Source organism: Antechinus flavipes, chromosome 3 (genome assembly GCF_016432865.1).
Source record: "Antechinus flavipes isolate AdamAnt ecotype Samford, QLD, Australia chromosome 3, AdamAnt_v2, whole genome shotgun sequence".
Taxonomy (NCBI): domain Eukaryota; kingdom Metazoa; phylum Chordata; class Mammalia; order Dasyuromorphia; family Dasyuridae; genus Antechinus; species Antechinus flavipes.
In genome coordinates this window covers 418,047,825-418,064,238 of record NC_067400.1, presented here as the reverse complement: position 1 = coordinate 418,064,238, position 16,414 = coordinate 418,047,825, and the positions used below count along the sequence as shown (strand labels likewise).

Sequence of the window (16,414 nt, the reverse complement as noted above, 5' to 3'; positions counted from 1 at the left end):
GATCTTTTGAAATACTGAAATATAAATACTACTGGCATTATATTTATACCCAGGAGAACTCACAGGAGCTCAGCAGGGGTAGAGAAAGAATATCTCAGAAGCTGCCATGTTCAATTCTTACTTGAGTGAAAAAAAAAAGAAAAAACCTCATCTGTTCTAAGTGGTCATCCTTCATTTACCTGAAGATCTCTCATTAAAAATAACTCACAGTGTTCCAAGGCAGCCCTTTCTATTTTGTATAACTAATTGTTGAAAAGGTTTGTTTTGTTTTTCTGACATCCAAACTTAAATCAGCCTCACTGCTATTTCTGTCTTTCTGAATACCTACTTCTTTTTTTTAATTTATTTTTTTCCTGAGGCATTTGGGGTTAAGTGACTTGCCCAGGGTCACCCAGCCAGAAAGTTTAAGTGTCTGAGACCAGATTTGAACTCAGGTTCTCTTGACTTCAGGGCTGGTACTCTATCCACTGTGCCCCAGCTGCCCCTAATACCTATGTCTTCCCTATGGTAACAAGAAGAAAAAATCTAATCCCATATTCCTTCATATGTTTGAAGACAACATTCTAAGTTTTTAGTTCTCTTTGAAAATAATAATAATAATAATAATAATAACCAACATTCATGTAGTATTTGTTAAGTTTTGCAGAGTTATATACATATGTAGTAGAGTCTTATAAAATCTTAAGCAATCCTGTGAGGTAGATGCTATTATCATCTCCATGTTACCTCCACTTCCTCAAGCTACTACCTTGCTAAACAAATCCATTTCCTTCCAGATCATTGACACAGAATGATTTTAAGACTTAAACATAATTGTCATTTTCTTTTGTGTCAAAGTCTTTCCTAAAGTCTGAGGCCTAGAACTGTCACAATATCCCAGCTCTAGTCTAACCAAAGCAGAAAACATTAAGATGATCACCTCCTTACTCCTGGACACTATGTCTCTCTTAACGTTGTCTAAATTCACATTAGAGTTTTTAATTGCTATGTCATATTATCGTTTGTTATTGGGCTTGCCAAGATTGCCCACTAACCACCTCCCCTCACCAAGTTCTTTTTTAAATTAACTACTAACCATTAGTCCTTCCTTCACTGTATACCTGTGAATTTGATTTTTTAAAAACTCTAATATAAAACTAATATCTCTATTATATTTCTTTCCATCAAATTTATCCCAGCATTTTGGATTGTCAACACTCAGATCTCCTGAACCTCAGGTCAACATCCTAGAATGTACTACCTATCCCCCAAGTAAAGAATTCTAATAAATATCCATACTGGAGCATTTCGGGTCGTAAATGCATTTAGGACCTGAAATACTCCAGTATGAACCCAGGGCTTATTAGACTCTTGGCTCTAGTAAAACAAGTATCTTTTAGTTATGCTGTTTGGATGAACATAGCCCCTCACTTAAATCCAATTAATGTGCATGTCATGGCATCATTTCCCTGATGTCAGAGTCCTTTTGGAGAATAAAGGACAAGCAATTACAGTCTGACTGTCCTAAAGGAATTAGGACAATGTTAGGGTGGAGGAGACTTTAGTAGGGATGAAACGAACCATTGTTCTTTTATAAGAAACTTAGTATATGACATTATGACTCAGTGGAATTATAATATCAGGACACATTCAATATGTTGTTCTGTAAGACTTCCCAATGGATAGTGGGACCCAAGTATGGCTGAACCCAACCTTTTAACGATAACTCATCATAATTAGCAACCCCCTCCCTACAATAGGGATACTTTCTATACCAATCTTGTCAAAAAGGGGAAATATTAGATAGTTTTGAATCACTCAGAAATTAAGATTTTTTTTAAGAAGATAAATGCTTGATGCCTTCCCATTTCAAATATGTTCAAAGGCTCTTTGGCAAACATGGCAGTCCACATCCAGAACCATTTAATGTAGTCAAGTGTGCAATGTCTCCCAGGAAAGTGTATTGCACTTGATTAGTTTCACTCTGTTTTAACAGTATTTCTAACGTCCCCTTTTCATACACAACTCAAACAAAAAAATGCAATATAGCAACCTTATCTGTACTGGTGTCTCGTTGGCACCAATCTGCCCTGACCTTAGACACAGGCTATTGTTAAGGATATAACGCATTTACATATTTTGCAATAAAACATCAGTTATTTGCATTACTGTGTCAAGTTTTATTTGATTCTTTCACCTAAAAATGACTCATTTTCCTTTCTTGTATTTTAAAAACCAACTACTCTAAGCTTGTTTGAGAATAATCAAAAATTGCCCATTTAGCTAGAAGTCATTTTCTTTTCAAAAGGCAAATGTTATTTAATCTTTCAGCTGTTCATTGTGCCATCATAAATACTTTCTTTTCAGCACAGTTGTGGGGACTGAAATGAGCCCACTAATTGCCTCCCATTTCGACTGACATGTGGTGGTTTAGTGGAAAGAGAACACAGCAGGGAGAAGGAAATAGGAGGCTGAGAAAATGAGAGCTAATTATTTTCACTGCCTCATGTCAGGCTCTGTGTCAGCCTTGTTTTTACAAACTGGAAGGTTTAGCACTAAATAAAACAAACTGGCGTCATGTTTTTATATACTGGCAGTGTCATAGAAGCAGCTGCACATCTCAGAGACAATATAATGCCTGCATTCGCATGGACACCATCTGACAGACACTGTGAGCCACTGTTAATGAGGATATCGCAGTGGTGCCAAGTGAAAGGTGCTGAATTATGTATGATTCTTCATCAGTGCAGCAATAGTCCTGTACATCATTATGAGACATTGTTTTGCTGAAGAGATTAAAACATTCTTAGTTCCAGACCCTGCAACCTATACACGCAAAAAAGAGGTTATTAATGGAATTTTTAGGGAGAGTTTCTTGTGGATTTCTTTTTTGTTTTTTTTTTTTTTAAACCTCATGGGACAAAGCCATCATGGGTCATGACACTGTATATCTAAAGAAGAGAAGCAAATTAACTATACTTGTGTTATCTTCCTTTTAAAGCCAGCATAATAAAATATAGTGTAAGCGGGGTTATCCATAATGATAAATAACCCAGGTGCTGTCGCTAGAGGTTCAACTCTTATGCCTTTAAAACAGCAGGTTTTAGCAGCTGAGCTAGATAATAGCTAAGAATGGAAACCTTTGGAGGCTAGAATCTACAATGTCTTACTACTTTTAATACCAGCAGGACTAACATTTGTATCATATTTTTGTTTCATCTTGCATTGCATTTGAACATCTTGAAATGTTCAATTTCCTGCTAAGATGCCATTTCCAGTTTTTCCCCCTCTTGAATCTTAAAAAAGTTTATGGCAACCTATGTTCTAAAATGGGCCCTAAACATTTGCTTCCTTGAAGACTCAGGGGCCTCTTAAGAAATAGGTTTGATCTGCACTTAAAAGGTATATAATTATCTTATCATTTTCCCACCTCTAGTTTTGGCTTGCTTTGGATTTTATTATTTGTTTTATTGGGGGAGGGCTTGTAGGGTTGGTCAACTTAAAACACCATTGCTGATGTTCTTATTCTTTTTATTCAAGTAAATGATAATCTCTGTACTAATCTGAAAAATGAGTATAATTAATGGAATATCCTCCCCCCCCCGGAATATTCTAGATAATTGTGGTTCCTTGATATTTTTACTTTTCTTCATTGCAAAAACAAACAAAAGGGAAAAAAAATCCCCAAACTCCACAGTACTACTTCTTTAAAATCAAGGAAAATCATGTTAGTTTCGTCTAAATTCTTGGTAATTCAAAGACATTTAGAGCATGCACATTACTAGTTATCCTCCTCTATTCTTTTCTATTCAAAAGTTTGACTGTTTTGATTTGACAGGGAGAGGAAAGTAGGAAAGAAAGAAGTCAGGGCTTAGAAAAGTATCTGACATTACTTTGAACTAGTATAGAATGCCAAGAGTTTTCCAACAGCTTGTGAAGGGTGTAGCAGTGGTTTCCTCATCAAGCACTATTTATTTTAGTATTAAATGAGTGTTGTTTAAGATACTGTCTGATCACAATGTATGAGTTTATGTTTCATTTGGCCAAAAATCTAACACAGGGAAAAAATTCACATCACCAAAAAGGGTTGCAACAGTTCAAACTGGCTTAGTTTAGATCCAATTTGAGTAACATATCCCTCATGCTCACACTCCTAAAATCATTCAGGTATTTCAATAACTCTCAAGAAATGTTTCTCTTTCTTGGCACTCATTAGAAACTTAATTTAAAGATAAAATTTTAGCTCTATCAAGTGAAAAAAATTCAAGATATTTACAGTGAATTTTCATGCAGATGCAAATTATCTAGGTATTTTAAAACCAGAAAGACTGACAAAAGGCAAGCTTTTTGTCACCCAGATAAATAATTGTTGCTTACCTGAGTCCAGCTGCTCCATTCACTGCAATGCTCCAACATATTTTTCTATTGATAGCTCTTACAGTACTCTCTTTCCCCCAGGAATTTGTTTCCATATAGAAATCATTTTGTTAAGTAAATTTACATCCAAAAACAAAGAGGACCATTAATTTGTTGCAAACCTTTTAAAAATGTAATCAAATGCCTTAATAGTACAGAAGAGACTTGTCTAATGACTTTGCATCTAAAATGTTTTTGTGTACTGTTTTGGTAGGTAATGAAGTAGCTGGTGCCTAAAATTATAGAACTATAGACTCATATCTCACTAAGATATCAGGGATCAACTAAATCCATCTTGAAGAGGAGGAAACTGAGGCCCACAAAGGTTAAGTAATTGACCCAAACTACATAACTATTCAGTGATGGAGCCAAGAACTTGAACCCCTAAGGACAGAACCAGAATGCATGGAAGGTTGACAGAGACAAATTTAGACTTGAAGTTGTGCAAAAGCAGGATGACTTTTGGTAGGTTGCAAGTTCCCTCTTCTTCTAGCAGATGCTGAATGACCATTTATTTGTTATGTATGTGATAGAAGATTCTCAGATAAGTATGGGCAGGACTAGATTGCCCCTGAAATTTTGAACTCTGAGATTCTGTGATTTCATGAACCCACTCTCCCCAAGCCCAATGCTATTTACATTATATTGCCCAGGCTTTTTACTGGGAATTTTAAAAATGACCTGAAATCAATCTTTTTTTTTTTTTTTTAACATTTAGAAAGGTGAATCTTTTAGATGAAAAGTATTTATATATAGGTTAAAGATTTCCACCTTGCTTTCAGTGATACAATATTACCAAAAAGTAGACTTTTCATGTTGCTCTTTATTAATGACCTAATAGGCTAGTTTTCCCATTCAGTTCAGTCCTGTTAAGAAACCATTTATGAAGTTCCTATTAGATGGTAGGCAGGAAAAAAAAACAAAAAACAAAAAACAAAATAATCCCTGCTCACAAGAAGCTTACAGTTTAATGAGTCAGGGAGAGGGAGAATGGCGGGCAATGGTTTAGTGTATACTCCTTTAGTAGAAGGAGTTTCCCCACTCAGAAGCTCCCTAAATCACTGACATCACTTATTCAGTTACTATTCCCTCTTTTTCTTAATAAATCCATTTCTTCCATCCATTGCATTATTTACTTTCAGCATTGAGAAAAGAAAGAATTGAGCCAAAAAGAAAACATACCATACAGTGATCACCTCCAAGTAGTTGGGTTTTTTTAAAGTTGAATGTTTTTTTCAATTACTCTCCAAAATTTTTCTATTTCTCATCTAATAAGGTGAAAAATGGAGAAAATTAAGTTGATTTTTGTTTTTGTTAATTTCTTCCAATGGGAGAGAGGGAAAAAAATATACACAGAGAACTAAAATAAATTCTTTCATTGTCCATGTCTAAAAATATGTGTCTCAGTTTGCATCTTGAGTCTATCAATTCTTTCAAGAGATGGGTAACACTGAGCATTGGTTCTTACATCATTTCCCCAAACAAAATACTATATACCTTGAAAAGAATAAATGAAACAGGAAAGGCAAAGAGTACGTATAGTCAAAGCTGTCCTTAGAAAAATTGTGATACTTTCTAAAAATACTCTTTCTGTACCTTTTTCTTTATTCACCCTTCAGGGACTCAGTGATGCCCCCGGATGTCCAAACCAACTTTCCCCAAGGACACCTCCTCCTTGATGCAGCTCCTCAAACTGCAGAATTTCACTTTCTCCTTCCAGCCAATGAATCCAGTCTGCCCTCTGTGCCATTCCCTCAGATCACTGCTTGGTGGCTCATCTGATAAACTAATCTGCACTCACACATTCTTTAATGGCCAATCACACTAAAACGTTATTATCCCTTTCAATTAAGATTTCTATTTTAGACTTCAATGACTTAATCCAAAGGAATGAATAACTGGCCATTTCAAGCATTCATGATAGAGTCCTAGGAAGAAGGAATTTGGGACAGAGGGGCTTTTGGGAGCTCTTCAAATCTCACAATGTAGGTAACTATCTATTCTACTTATCAGATTGGCTCTAAATAAAATCTACCCATCGACATTCCATTTAGTCTGAAAATTGACTTTTCGATATTATGTGTCCAGAATCAACTTCCCCAGCCAAACATTATTGTGAGTATCTGTGAAATAGTGGTATTGAAAATACTCTGTAAACCTTAAAACCTAGATAGACATGAGTTACTATTATTATTATTACTACTTGCTAATGAGATAGATAATGGATTCCTTTCTTATAATTTCCTTGAATGTTAGCTTTATTGCTTCTTTCAAACTCATACATACATTCCCAAACATGTGAGAAAGGCTGTGAAATTGTTGCTTTGTAATCAGTTTAGGTATTTCCATTTATAATGAAAATATAAGAGTTAAACATATCTAAATAGACAAAATCAAAGCAAAAGGGTTTGGGGTTTATTTTCATTTGTTTGTTTTTGCTTTTATTACTTTGAATGTCATTTGATTCTATCTATTTGATCCTCTTCCTCCCCTGCAAGAAAGCCCCACTCTTCATTATGAAATAGAAGTGATCCTGGCATGTCAAATGCTGAACCAGGAAAGTTCAAGATCTAGCAGGTCCTAACAAACTAGAGAAGCTTCAGATACTAGTAATGAACCATATATCTGACATCCAAGACCTACTCTAGCTAAGTCCAAAAACACTAATCACTAAAACATTAACTACCTAGTGATGATGATGATGATGATGATGATGATGATGATGAAGTTTTGATTAAACAAAGTATGAGGACTCTCTACTTAAGCAAGGAAAGAGCCAAAATCTGTGAAGAGATTACACACAGATAAAAATCAAAGACCCTTGAAATACTGAAACAATATAATGCATCAACAGATGGGTAACTTGAGGAATTATGAAACTCAATTCAAAAAGTATAATTAAAAATTTATGGAGGTATTACTATATTTAAGGCACTGAAATGGGTGTAGAGAAAGACAAATGCAAATAAGTAGCCTCTTTCTTTCAAAGAACTAACAATCCATCCAGTATGAGTTTACACAGTCATAGATATAGAACTGGTATGAACCTTAGAAACCATCTGGTCCAACCCCTTCCTTTTACAAGTTAAGGAAACTCTGGCTTAGTGATATTAAGTGATTCACTCAGGGTCACATAGCTGATGTTTAATGTTGCTGATCTTGAGTCTAACTCTCTATCTCTTTCAGCAAAGGTGTTCAACTCTGTGGCCCCAGTATTCCACCACAAAAAAAGTGATTGGGAAATATTTAAAACATATAAAAATACAATACAACATAGAGGGTGATAATTTATGGTTTTCTATATTACTATGCAGCCAGCCTGGAAATGTTTCTATTTGAGCTTGATATTACTACCCTACTACTCATTCTTTCAGATGAAATATGATTAAAAAAAACTAAACTAAATATACAGAGTAGCTTGTAAAATTATCTGAGTGGTATAAAGTGCTAAGTCTTCAACGATGTGAGGAATCATTTCTAAATAAATTAATCAAGAAGCATTTATTAAGTGCCTGCTATGTGCTAGGCACTACGCTAATCACTGGGAATATATAAAAAAAAATTAAACATTTCCTATTGTCAAGTACCTTACATTCTATTGAAGGAGAAAATGTGTATGTCTATATGTATCCAGAAAATGTTTACATAAATGTAAATGTATATGTAATGAGAAAATCTGTGTATATGTACATATGTGTGTACATATATCGAAGAAATATATGTAGCATGTATATACATATATATGTGTTGAGAAATTATGTATATGTGTATTGGGAGACATGTGTACATATGTATCTGAAGAAATGTATGTATACATACATTTATGAGCATGTATGTGAATATATATTAATATGTAGAATAAAAACAACTTATGGTTGATCAAAAAGGACACCAAGAAAACTATAATATATGAGCTGATCCTACATGCATGGATTTCGACTGTCAAGGATATAGAAGAAAAATACAGGGAATGTTATGAAAAAATAAGTAAAGCCAGAAAGCTTAGAACATCTTGAATGGTGATTATGATATTTTGAAGTCTAAAATTCTATGTTGTGGCATTTTAAGAAATATTATTGACATTCTAGCATTCTAAGATAACTATAAAATTGCTAGGCTAACTAGCTAGTAGAGAAGAGAGAAAACCAAATGCAGATATTACATTGGAATTGAAAGGAATTAAGAGAACCCTTGAATTGCTATGTTGTGGAATGCTTTGGACATTAAAATTAGTCAGTCTACATGAAACAAGTTATAGTAGCTTCTAAAGCACATTGAAGCTATATTAATGGCAAAGATGAAATTCAAATAGGAATTATGTTTCAGTGGAAATTGTATTTTTTTTCCTTTTTCACCCAATGATGTCATATGTAGTTTCTATTTGACACACAGCATGGGCCAGTGGATAAAACTCTGGATTATGAGTCAAGAAGTCTATTTGAATCCCATGTCATACACATATAAGATGTGTGAACTTAGGCATGGCACTTAACTTTTTTCAACCTCAGCTACCTTTTTTGAAAAGTAGGAATAATAATCTCTTAATAATAATTCTCTTAGTATTTGTATGACTGTAGACAAATCATCCAATCTGTCAGCCTCAGTTTCCTTATATGTAAAATAGGGATAATAGAAACACTTACTTCTTAGCATAATTCACAAGGTCCTTTAAATTGGTGTATGAAAAGTTTTTAGTAAGCCTTAAAGTTTATATTGACATGAATTATTATTAATCATATCTTTCCTTATAACTTTCTTAACTGTAATTTTATTTTTTTCAGTATCTTTTATTGTTAATGTATGTCTTTTAAATAAGGGGGAAAGAATAGCAGAAAAATTAAAGGGCAAAGAAAGCCTGTATTTAGCTTCATGTTTCTCAAAATAAGACCTTACGAGAGTCTTATTTTGTAATTATAATTGTAATTGTAAAGAATTAGTGAAGCTGAACTAGCTAATAGATTTTTTGGTGATTCCACTGGCTGTTAGTATTATAGAAACTTCTTTGCAACCTGCCTTTCCCCTCTTCCCTACTGTCAAGTAGTGGCGGACATTTATTGCATTCTTACTGTTAGTTCCATGTGACTTCTCATCACTTTCTGTCTTAATATTCTTCTTATCAGTCTCTCTCCCTCTTGGCTTTCTGGTTATCTTAATAGAGATGGGGACTAGGCTTGTGACTTTCTTGGTATAGGGAATTCCCAAGTAAGGAAATACCCATTTTTCCCATTTTTGAGAACTGCTTTCTATTCACTATGCACACTATCTTCATCTTAACAAATTATCTTGATTAATAATAATAGACCACAGATATATTGCTGTTGTATTTCTTACCCCTCCATAACAACATGGAAATGTTATTTGTGAATGTGAATGAGTGTGTGTGTATGTGAGACAGAGACAAGAAAGACAGAGACAAAGAGACAAAGAGAGACAGAAATGAAAGAGACAGAGACAAAGAGACACACAGAAAGAGACACACAGAGACAGAGATATGTGTGTGTGTGTGTGTGTGTGTGTGTGTGTGTGTGTGTGTGTGTGTGTGTGAGAGAGAGAGAGAGAGAGAGAGAGAGAGAGAGAGAGAGAGAGAATATATGTAAGGGAAAATTTAGATCCTGAATTATTGTTGGGCCCAACTCCATCTCAACCTAGCTTGAGATTATGAGATGAAATAATTAGGCAAAAACAAGATAGATAACTGCATATCTTCAAACTCATTTCAAGGTCTCCTTCTAAATGTGTCTTTGCCTAACTTTATTTCCATAGTTGCCTGGCAGAGGAAACAGGGCTAAGGAAAATTCTAAGTCTTTATTACTCAACTGCCCTGAGGTGTTTTCTGCTGTTTGCAAGTTGGAACTGTTATCCTCCTGATCTTTTCAGGGCCAATGTTGCTGTGGCAGCTGAGAACCCAACACAAGTAAACATGAAGCTCTCTGTCAACAGTCACCATCTGACTAGTCCAAATGAGCATAAGACTGGGACATCACTTTTATTGAATTAGTCTTTTCCCTCACTAATTATCTCTTCATTTTTATGATGTGCTAAGTAGGTCAGAAATTTGTCTCACTTTACTTTGGAAGTTGTCTAAAAGAAGGCCCAGAAGCCCCCTGGTTTTTTCTTGAAGTCAATAAATTTTCAATTATGTTCCATACAAGCTTATTTCAACACACTAAGGAAAAACATTTCGGGTGGACTCCTGTGAATATAAGTTTTCTAATTCTAATATGGAATATTCAAGATCTTTGGGAGCAAAATTTTTTTATTAAAATGATGAAACATTCAATCCAATAAATGTCTTGGGTCTGCACTAACAGAAGTGCTACACAGATCATTGAATTTAGAGCCAAACAAAAGCTGTGCTATCATATGTTCTAATCTTATTTCACATATGAAAAGATTTGTTGTTCAATCGTGTCCAAATTCTTTGGATTTGCTCAGCAAAGATACTGGAGTGGCTTGCCATTTTTTTCTCTGACTCATTTGACAGATAAGGAAACTGAGGGAAACAGGGTTAAGTGATTGCCTGGGACCCCACAGCTAGTAAATGTCTCAGATTTGAACTCAGGAAGAAAAGCCCTGCTCATCGCACACCCAATGCTCTATCCACTATGCCACCTAGTTGTCTTGGAGTGAGAATATTTAGGCCTGTGGAAAGGAGGTAATTTATCTAAAGTCACCCTGGTAGTAGACAACAGAGCAGAAATTCAAACCATACTTCCAGTTCCAAATCCTGTGTTCCTTCCACTTGCCCAGAAAGTTATTAAAAGGCATTTAATTACTGAACAGGGCATTGTGGTAGGATGGAAAAATGGTGTGCAAAGTGGAATGCTTTCAGTAATGCTACATTCAGAATAACTAATGTGTTTTAAAACATTGAGATTGGGGGGGGGGGGGATGTTTCACTTCCTCAAGTTCTTTAATTTTGTTTTTAATTTCAGGATTGCAAATGGAAAATGTATATGGAGATGGATGGGGATGAAATTGCAATAACCTACATAAAGGATGTGACATTCAACACTAACCTACCTGATGTAGAGACTTTAAAGATGACAAAGGTAGGGTTCTATTTACAGCTTAAAAGCTTTTATGAATTCATGGATCTCAAACAAAGACATTAAAATACTCCAGCAGTGTGCTTTTGTGTCTGTCGAAGCTCATATAAGCTCAGACTCAAGCTGATTGTTAAAAGGCACATTTTATTTAGCAGATTGGGATCATAATAGTTTTTTGTTAAAATCCCATTTATGCTGCATGAACGATAAAGCAAGGCAAAAAAGAAATCATTTTAAATTTTTCTTTTCTGACTTCTAGGTTTCCTTACCCTTAGTCTGTTATTTACAACATTTAAAGGAAAAGAAAATGCCAACAATAAAAACACTGAGCTCAAACTTAGGGTCATTTCAAACTTCAAAAAACTTGGAAAGAATATCTTCTTGATGTAATCCTTCTTGATTCTTTCCTTGGAGATCAAAAATAAAGATAAATATGAGGAAGAATGGGAGCCTTGGGTAAATCTTTAGTGAATCAGGCTCTCCAATATTCAGTCCTATGAGTGTTTGGGAAGAATAACTCTCTTATCATTTTGTCACATCTTCTTGTAAAACACAAGTTACCTAAGACACCTGAATAATGCAGCAGTATATATGGCCCAGTCAATAAAGCACTGGTTCTGAAATCAGGTACATCTGAATTCAAATACAGCATCAGACACTTATTAGCAAGTCACTTAACCCTGTTTGCCTCAGTTTTCTCACCTATAAAATGAGTTGGAGAAGGAAAAGGCAAACTACTCTAGTATCTTTGACAAAAAAAAAAAAAAAAAAAAAAAAAAAAAAAGCCAGACACTACTGAACAACCATAATTTAATACATAGTATAATGCAATTTACCTAATGCTATAGAAAATGCAGGATTCTGACGAAGAATCTATCACTGCCATCACAGTCAAACAGTATATATACAACTTTAGGGCTAAACATCATTGCATAATGCAAGTATTCATTAAGCTACTTGCTGAGGAATATTGGCTAAAATTTTAATCAAGCTCCATTAAATAGAGAAAATATATAACAAGATATTAATGCAATGAAAAAAATGGAAGCTATATGTCAAAGAAGCTTTAAGAATATCAGATATTAAAGTAGTGTTAAAATTGGCTAATTAAAAAAAAAAAACTTAAATAGATATGATCTCATTGGTATGGACAACTCCCTCCAAAAATGTAGATTGCAGTCCATACATTCTATATAGCCCTTGTCCCTATTTTCCCAGAAGTTCACCAGAAGAGGCTCATCTATTGTTCATTGGCCCCCCTGACTTTCAACACATGGCCAGACCATCTTGTTTTTCATACATACTTGTATTTAATGATCTTCTTTAAAGGATACTCTATGGTGAGCAAATCAGATCAGATTGCCCACCCCTTTAGTTTCTTAGTGTACATGAAGTACTTGAAGGTCCAAATCTGATATAACTGTAAAAGGAATCATTAGGACAGTTTTTCATTGTAGAGTCTCTCTGTAATTGTTTACCTTTAAAGATGATTGTTTCATTTTCGCTTTCTTTTGTTGAGGGCCGGGAATAGTTACTGCCTCAATTGTTTCAAAGATCTAGAAAAAAATATTTTTTCTTCTTCCCATACACTTTGAAACAACAGTAGTTCATACCTTTAAAAAAAAGCAAGAAATAGTTTCCCTGGTGGTTTAGACTCAACAATCAATCACCAGGCTGATAGATGGCATAGTGGTTAGGTCTCTAGGCCCGCAATCAAGAGAATCTAAATTCAAATCTTGATTCAGAAACTTACCACCTGTGTGATCCTAGGTAAGTTGCTTAATTTCTTATTCTTCAGTTTTCTCATTTGTAAAATACGGATAATAATAGCATCAGCCTCCCAAGATCATTGTAAAAATCAAATAAGATGATATTTGTAAAACATTCAGCACCATGCTTGGCACATAGTTGCTTCTATATAATTATTATTTTTATTACTATTAATAAGCATTCATTCATTAATTCAATAAATATTTATTAATACATCATGTAATTGGTACTGTGCTAAGCACTAGGGATACAGAGAGGCAAAAGACAGCCCCTGCCCTCAAAGAGTTTACAACCTAATGGTTTAGTATTGTGTATTTATTATGTGTTGGGGACTGAGGCTACAAAGATGAAAGCAAAAGACTCTGTTCTCAGGGGCTTATATCTAATGGGAGAGGGAAAAGTGTGTATAGATAACTATGTACAAAACAAATATAAATAGTGTGGGAAATCCAAATTATAACCTAATGAACACAGCCTATGAATAATAAGAAAGGTACTTTGGAAGGTCATTCTGCAAAAATCTGTTATACTTATAGACCATTTTCTTTTCAGCCACCATTTGTAATGGAAAAGTGGATTGTGGGAATTCCTCCAAATCAGACTGTTGAGTACATTGTAACATATGAGGTAAGTGTGGGAGAGAAAAAGGAAATAATTCTTTCAATATTCATTAATTAGCAATTGTTTGCTAAGTGGCCATGTGGTATATATCTAAAGAACATTTGGACTCAAGTGGTATCTATCAAAGAGTGACATATTCTCTGTCCTTAGTATACTGATAGATTAATAAAAGAATCTGAATGAATTTATGTAGAGAAATACAATTATTGCAAAGGCATTTTGATGGAGAAGGATAGATAAGAGATTAAAGTTAAATTGGCAGATTGGTGAAGGCAAATGAGGTTAGACAATAGGCTGTGCTTTGAGTTTCATTTTCCAGTAATAGTTTATTATAAGGTAGAGAAAGTGTGACAGGCTGTTCCAGGCTGTATGTCATAATATATGTAGACCTCCACCTTAACAAAATCCTTATAATCCAGTGTGGGTTCTATGATTCAGTCTGGTCTTGACTTATTCTTGGAAATCCAGATCTCTGATCAGTAGCCAATCGCAGAGGGATCAAACCCTAGCAAAAACGAGCACACAGGTTGTACCTATAATCCCCACATCTGAACAGGTTGAGACTAGTGAATCCTTGTACTCTGAGTTGCAGCAAGACTAAAACTGCTTAGGTATCTACACTAAATTAGGTGAACCCATGTGAGTTGGGAAAAAGGGGAACCAACCTGCCTAAGAAAGGTCACCTACCCTGGGTCAGAAATGGAGCAGGTCCAAGCTTTCATGGTGATCCCAAAGGGATCTGGCCCATGAGTAGCTGCTATTCTTCCATCCTGTGTGAGACAGAAAAATTCAAACAAACTGTCAAACAGTACCCAAACTTACATAGGATTAATTATCATCTTTCTGGTGACAAAAGATTCATACTCCTCAGTCAGAGTACCTGAATGTTGCTTGATGAGCATAAATCCAAAGCGAGGGGACTTTTTTCCTCTCAAAGATCTTCTGCCTAAGCTGTTAAGACTTAATGATCTCTCACAAATAAGAAACCCATCCCAGTGACTGGATTTTCAAAATTTCCAAATACATCTATCACTTCAGCATCACAAGGATTATTGATGTGAGGCTCATGATCTGGAAAATCCAAGTAAAAGTTTTTGGCTCTCTTTTTATTAGAAAAGAAATCTTTATTATTATAGTATTGAGATAAAATATGTTGATATTATACAATACTATAAATATATTTTATACATTTCTGAATTTCTAAACTTTTTATGTTATCTACTGGCCTTTTTATGTCACTTCCCCAAAAATTCCCGATTAATTTCTTATGCCAATCCTCAATATACCAAAATCATGATGAAGAAAGTTGCAATGTGGAAAGAATAGCTATAAAGTCTCTTTCCCTTACCTACTAATGGAGACTAAATGGCCTTCATTTTCTCTGCCTTTCATTTGTTCTAAATTCCATTTCCCCGCTCTTCCATTCTCTTGTGTTTGTTTTTGTCAATATATCATCCTTTCAACAGGTGGTTAAATATGTTACAGTTTTCTTTGCATTGATGAAGGATTCCAGGAAAGACCCTTTAAATTTGATTAGTCACCACTCTGGAGGTGTCCTCATTGACATCAATATTGGGTGATTAGTTTCCGATCTAGTTATCCTATACCTATCTGAACAAGAACCCTTTTTACAGCATTCCCAATAAGTCTTTGTTTAAAGACCTCCATCTTTGCCAATGAGAGATCAAAAGGTTTGGGGATAAAGGGAGGGGGAATGTCATTAGAAAAAGAACCCCCAATGGCCAAGATAGGCCATTCCACTTTTGGATAGTTCTTTGGATGAGAAGTATTTTCACCTCCTGTGATTTAAAGAGTAGGGAAAGCAGAAGCAGAAGAGGAGCTTTAAACCATCTTTTAAAACCAATAAGATGCTAGGAAGGTGGGAAGGGGGGAGAGAAAACTAAACTAAAAAGGATAGAAATTATCTTCCTAATATCTATACACAGTGTTCCCAAAAAGATAAATTCAGTAGCCAGACGTAATTGCTTTCCTGCACACTAATTGTATAATCTTTCTATGTGTTTGCTGGGTTATCTCTTTGTTTATTAGTTTGTTTCTTTGTTTGTTTAAACAGAGCGATGTTCGATCTCCAAAAAGTAGTAAACACGTCCAATCAATTCAGTGGAGCAAAACAAAGCCTGTTGATGAAGTTAAGGCAGTAAAACTTTTAATCCAGACATCACTCGCCAACTCAGAGGGCAATGTTTGCAGCAGATCTAACTCAGGTAAGTCAAGGCCGCCTCCCACCACCATCACCAAAATAGAACATATCTAGGATTGACCTGCCTGGACCTCAGTTTCTTCATCTGTACAATGAGAGTTTGGGAGGAATTCCCTCCCACATTCTCATTGGGCTTGGCACATAGTAGGTGCTTAATAAATGCTTATTCTCTTGTCCCTTCCCTATACTAGGAGGAAGTAAAACATAGCTGATTGACTGCTTTACTTAGAAGTTAGGAATACCTAAGTTCAAACACCACCTGTGATACTTATTAGTTCTTTGACCACAAACCTCAGTTTTCTTATCTATAAAATAAGGATAATAACTTTATAATGCTTGATAATGATCATTTCTTATT

The 16,414-nt window shown here is 34.9% G+C and overlaps 1 protein-coding gene across 1 annotated transcript in view; it reads left to right on the top strand.

Moving 5' to 3' along the window:
- MAP3K20 (mitogen-activated protein kinase kinase kinase 20) overlaps window positions 1-16,414 on the top strand; it is a 214,700-nt gene that overhangs the window by 186,801 nt on the left and 11,485 nt on the right. Inside the window, exons 17-19 of the mRNA XM_051991086.1 lie at window positions 11,331-11,447; window positions 13,767-13,841; window positions 15,910-16,060. Coding sequence (XP_051847046.1) covers window positions 11,331-11,447; window positions 13,767-13,841; window positions 15,910-16,060 — 343 coding nt within the window. The remainder of the gene's footprint in view (window positions 1-11,330; window positions 11,448-13,766; window positions 13,842-15,909; window positions 16,061-16,414) is intronic.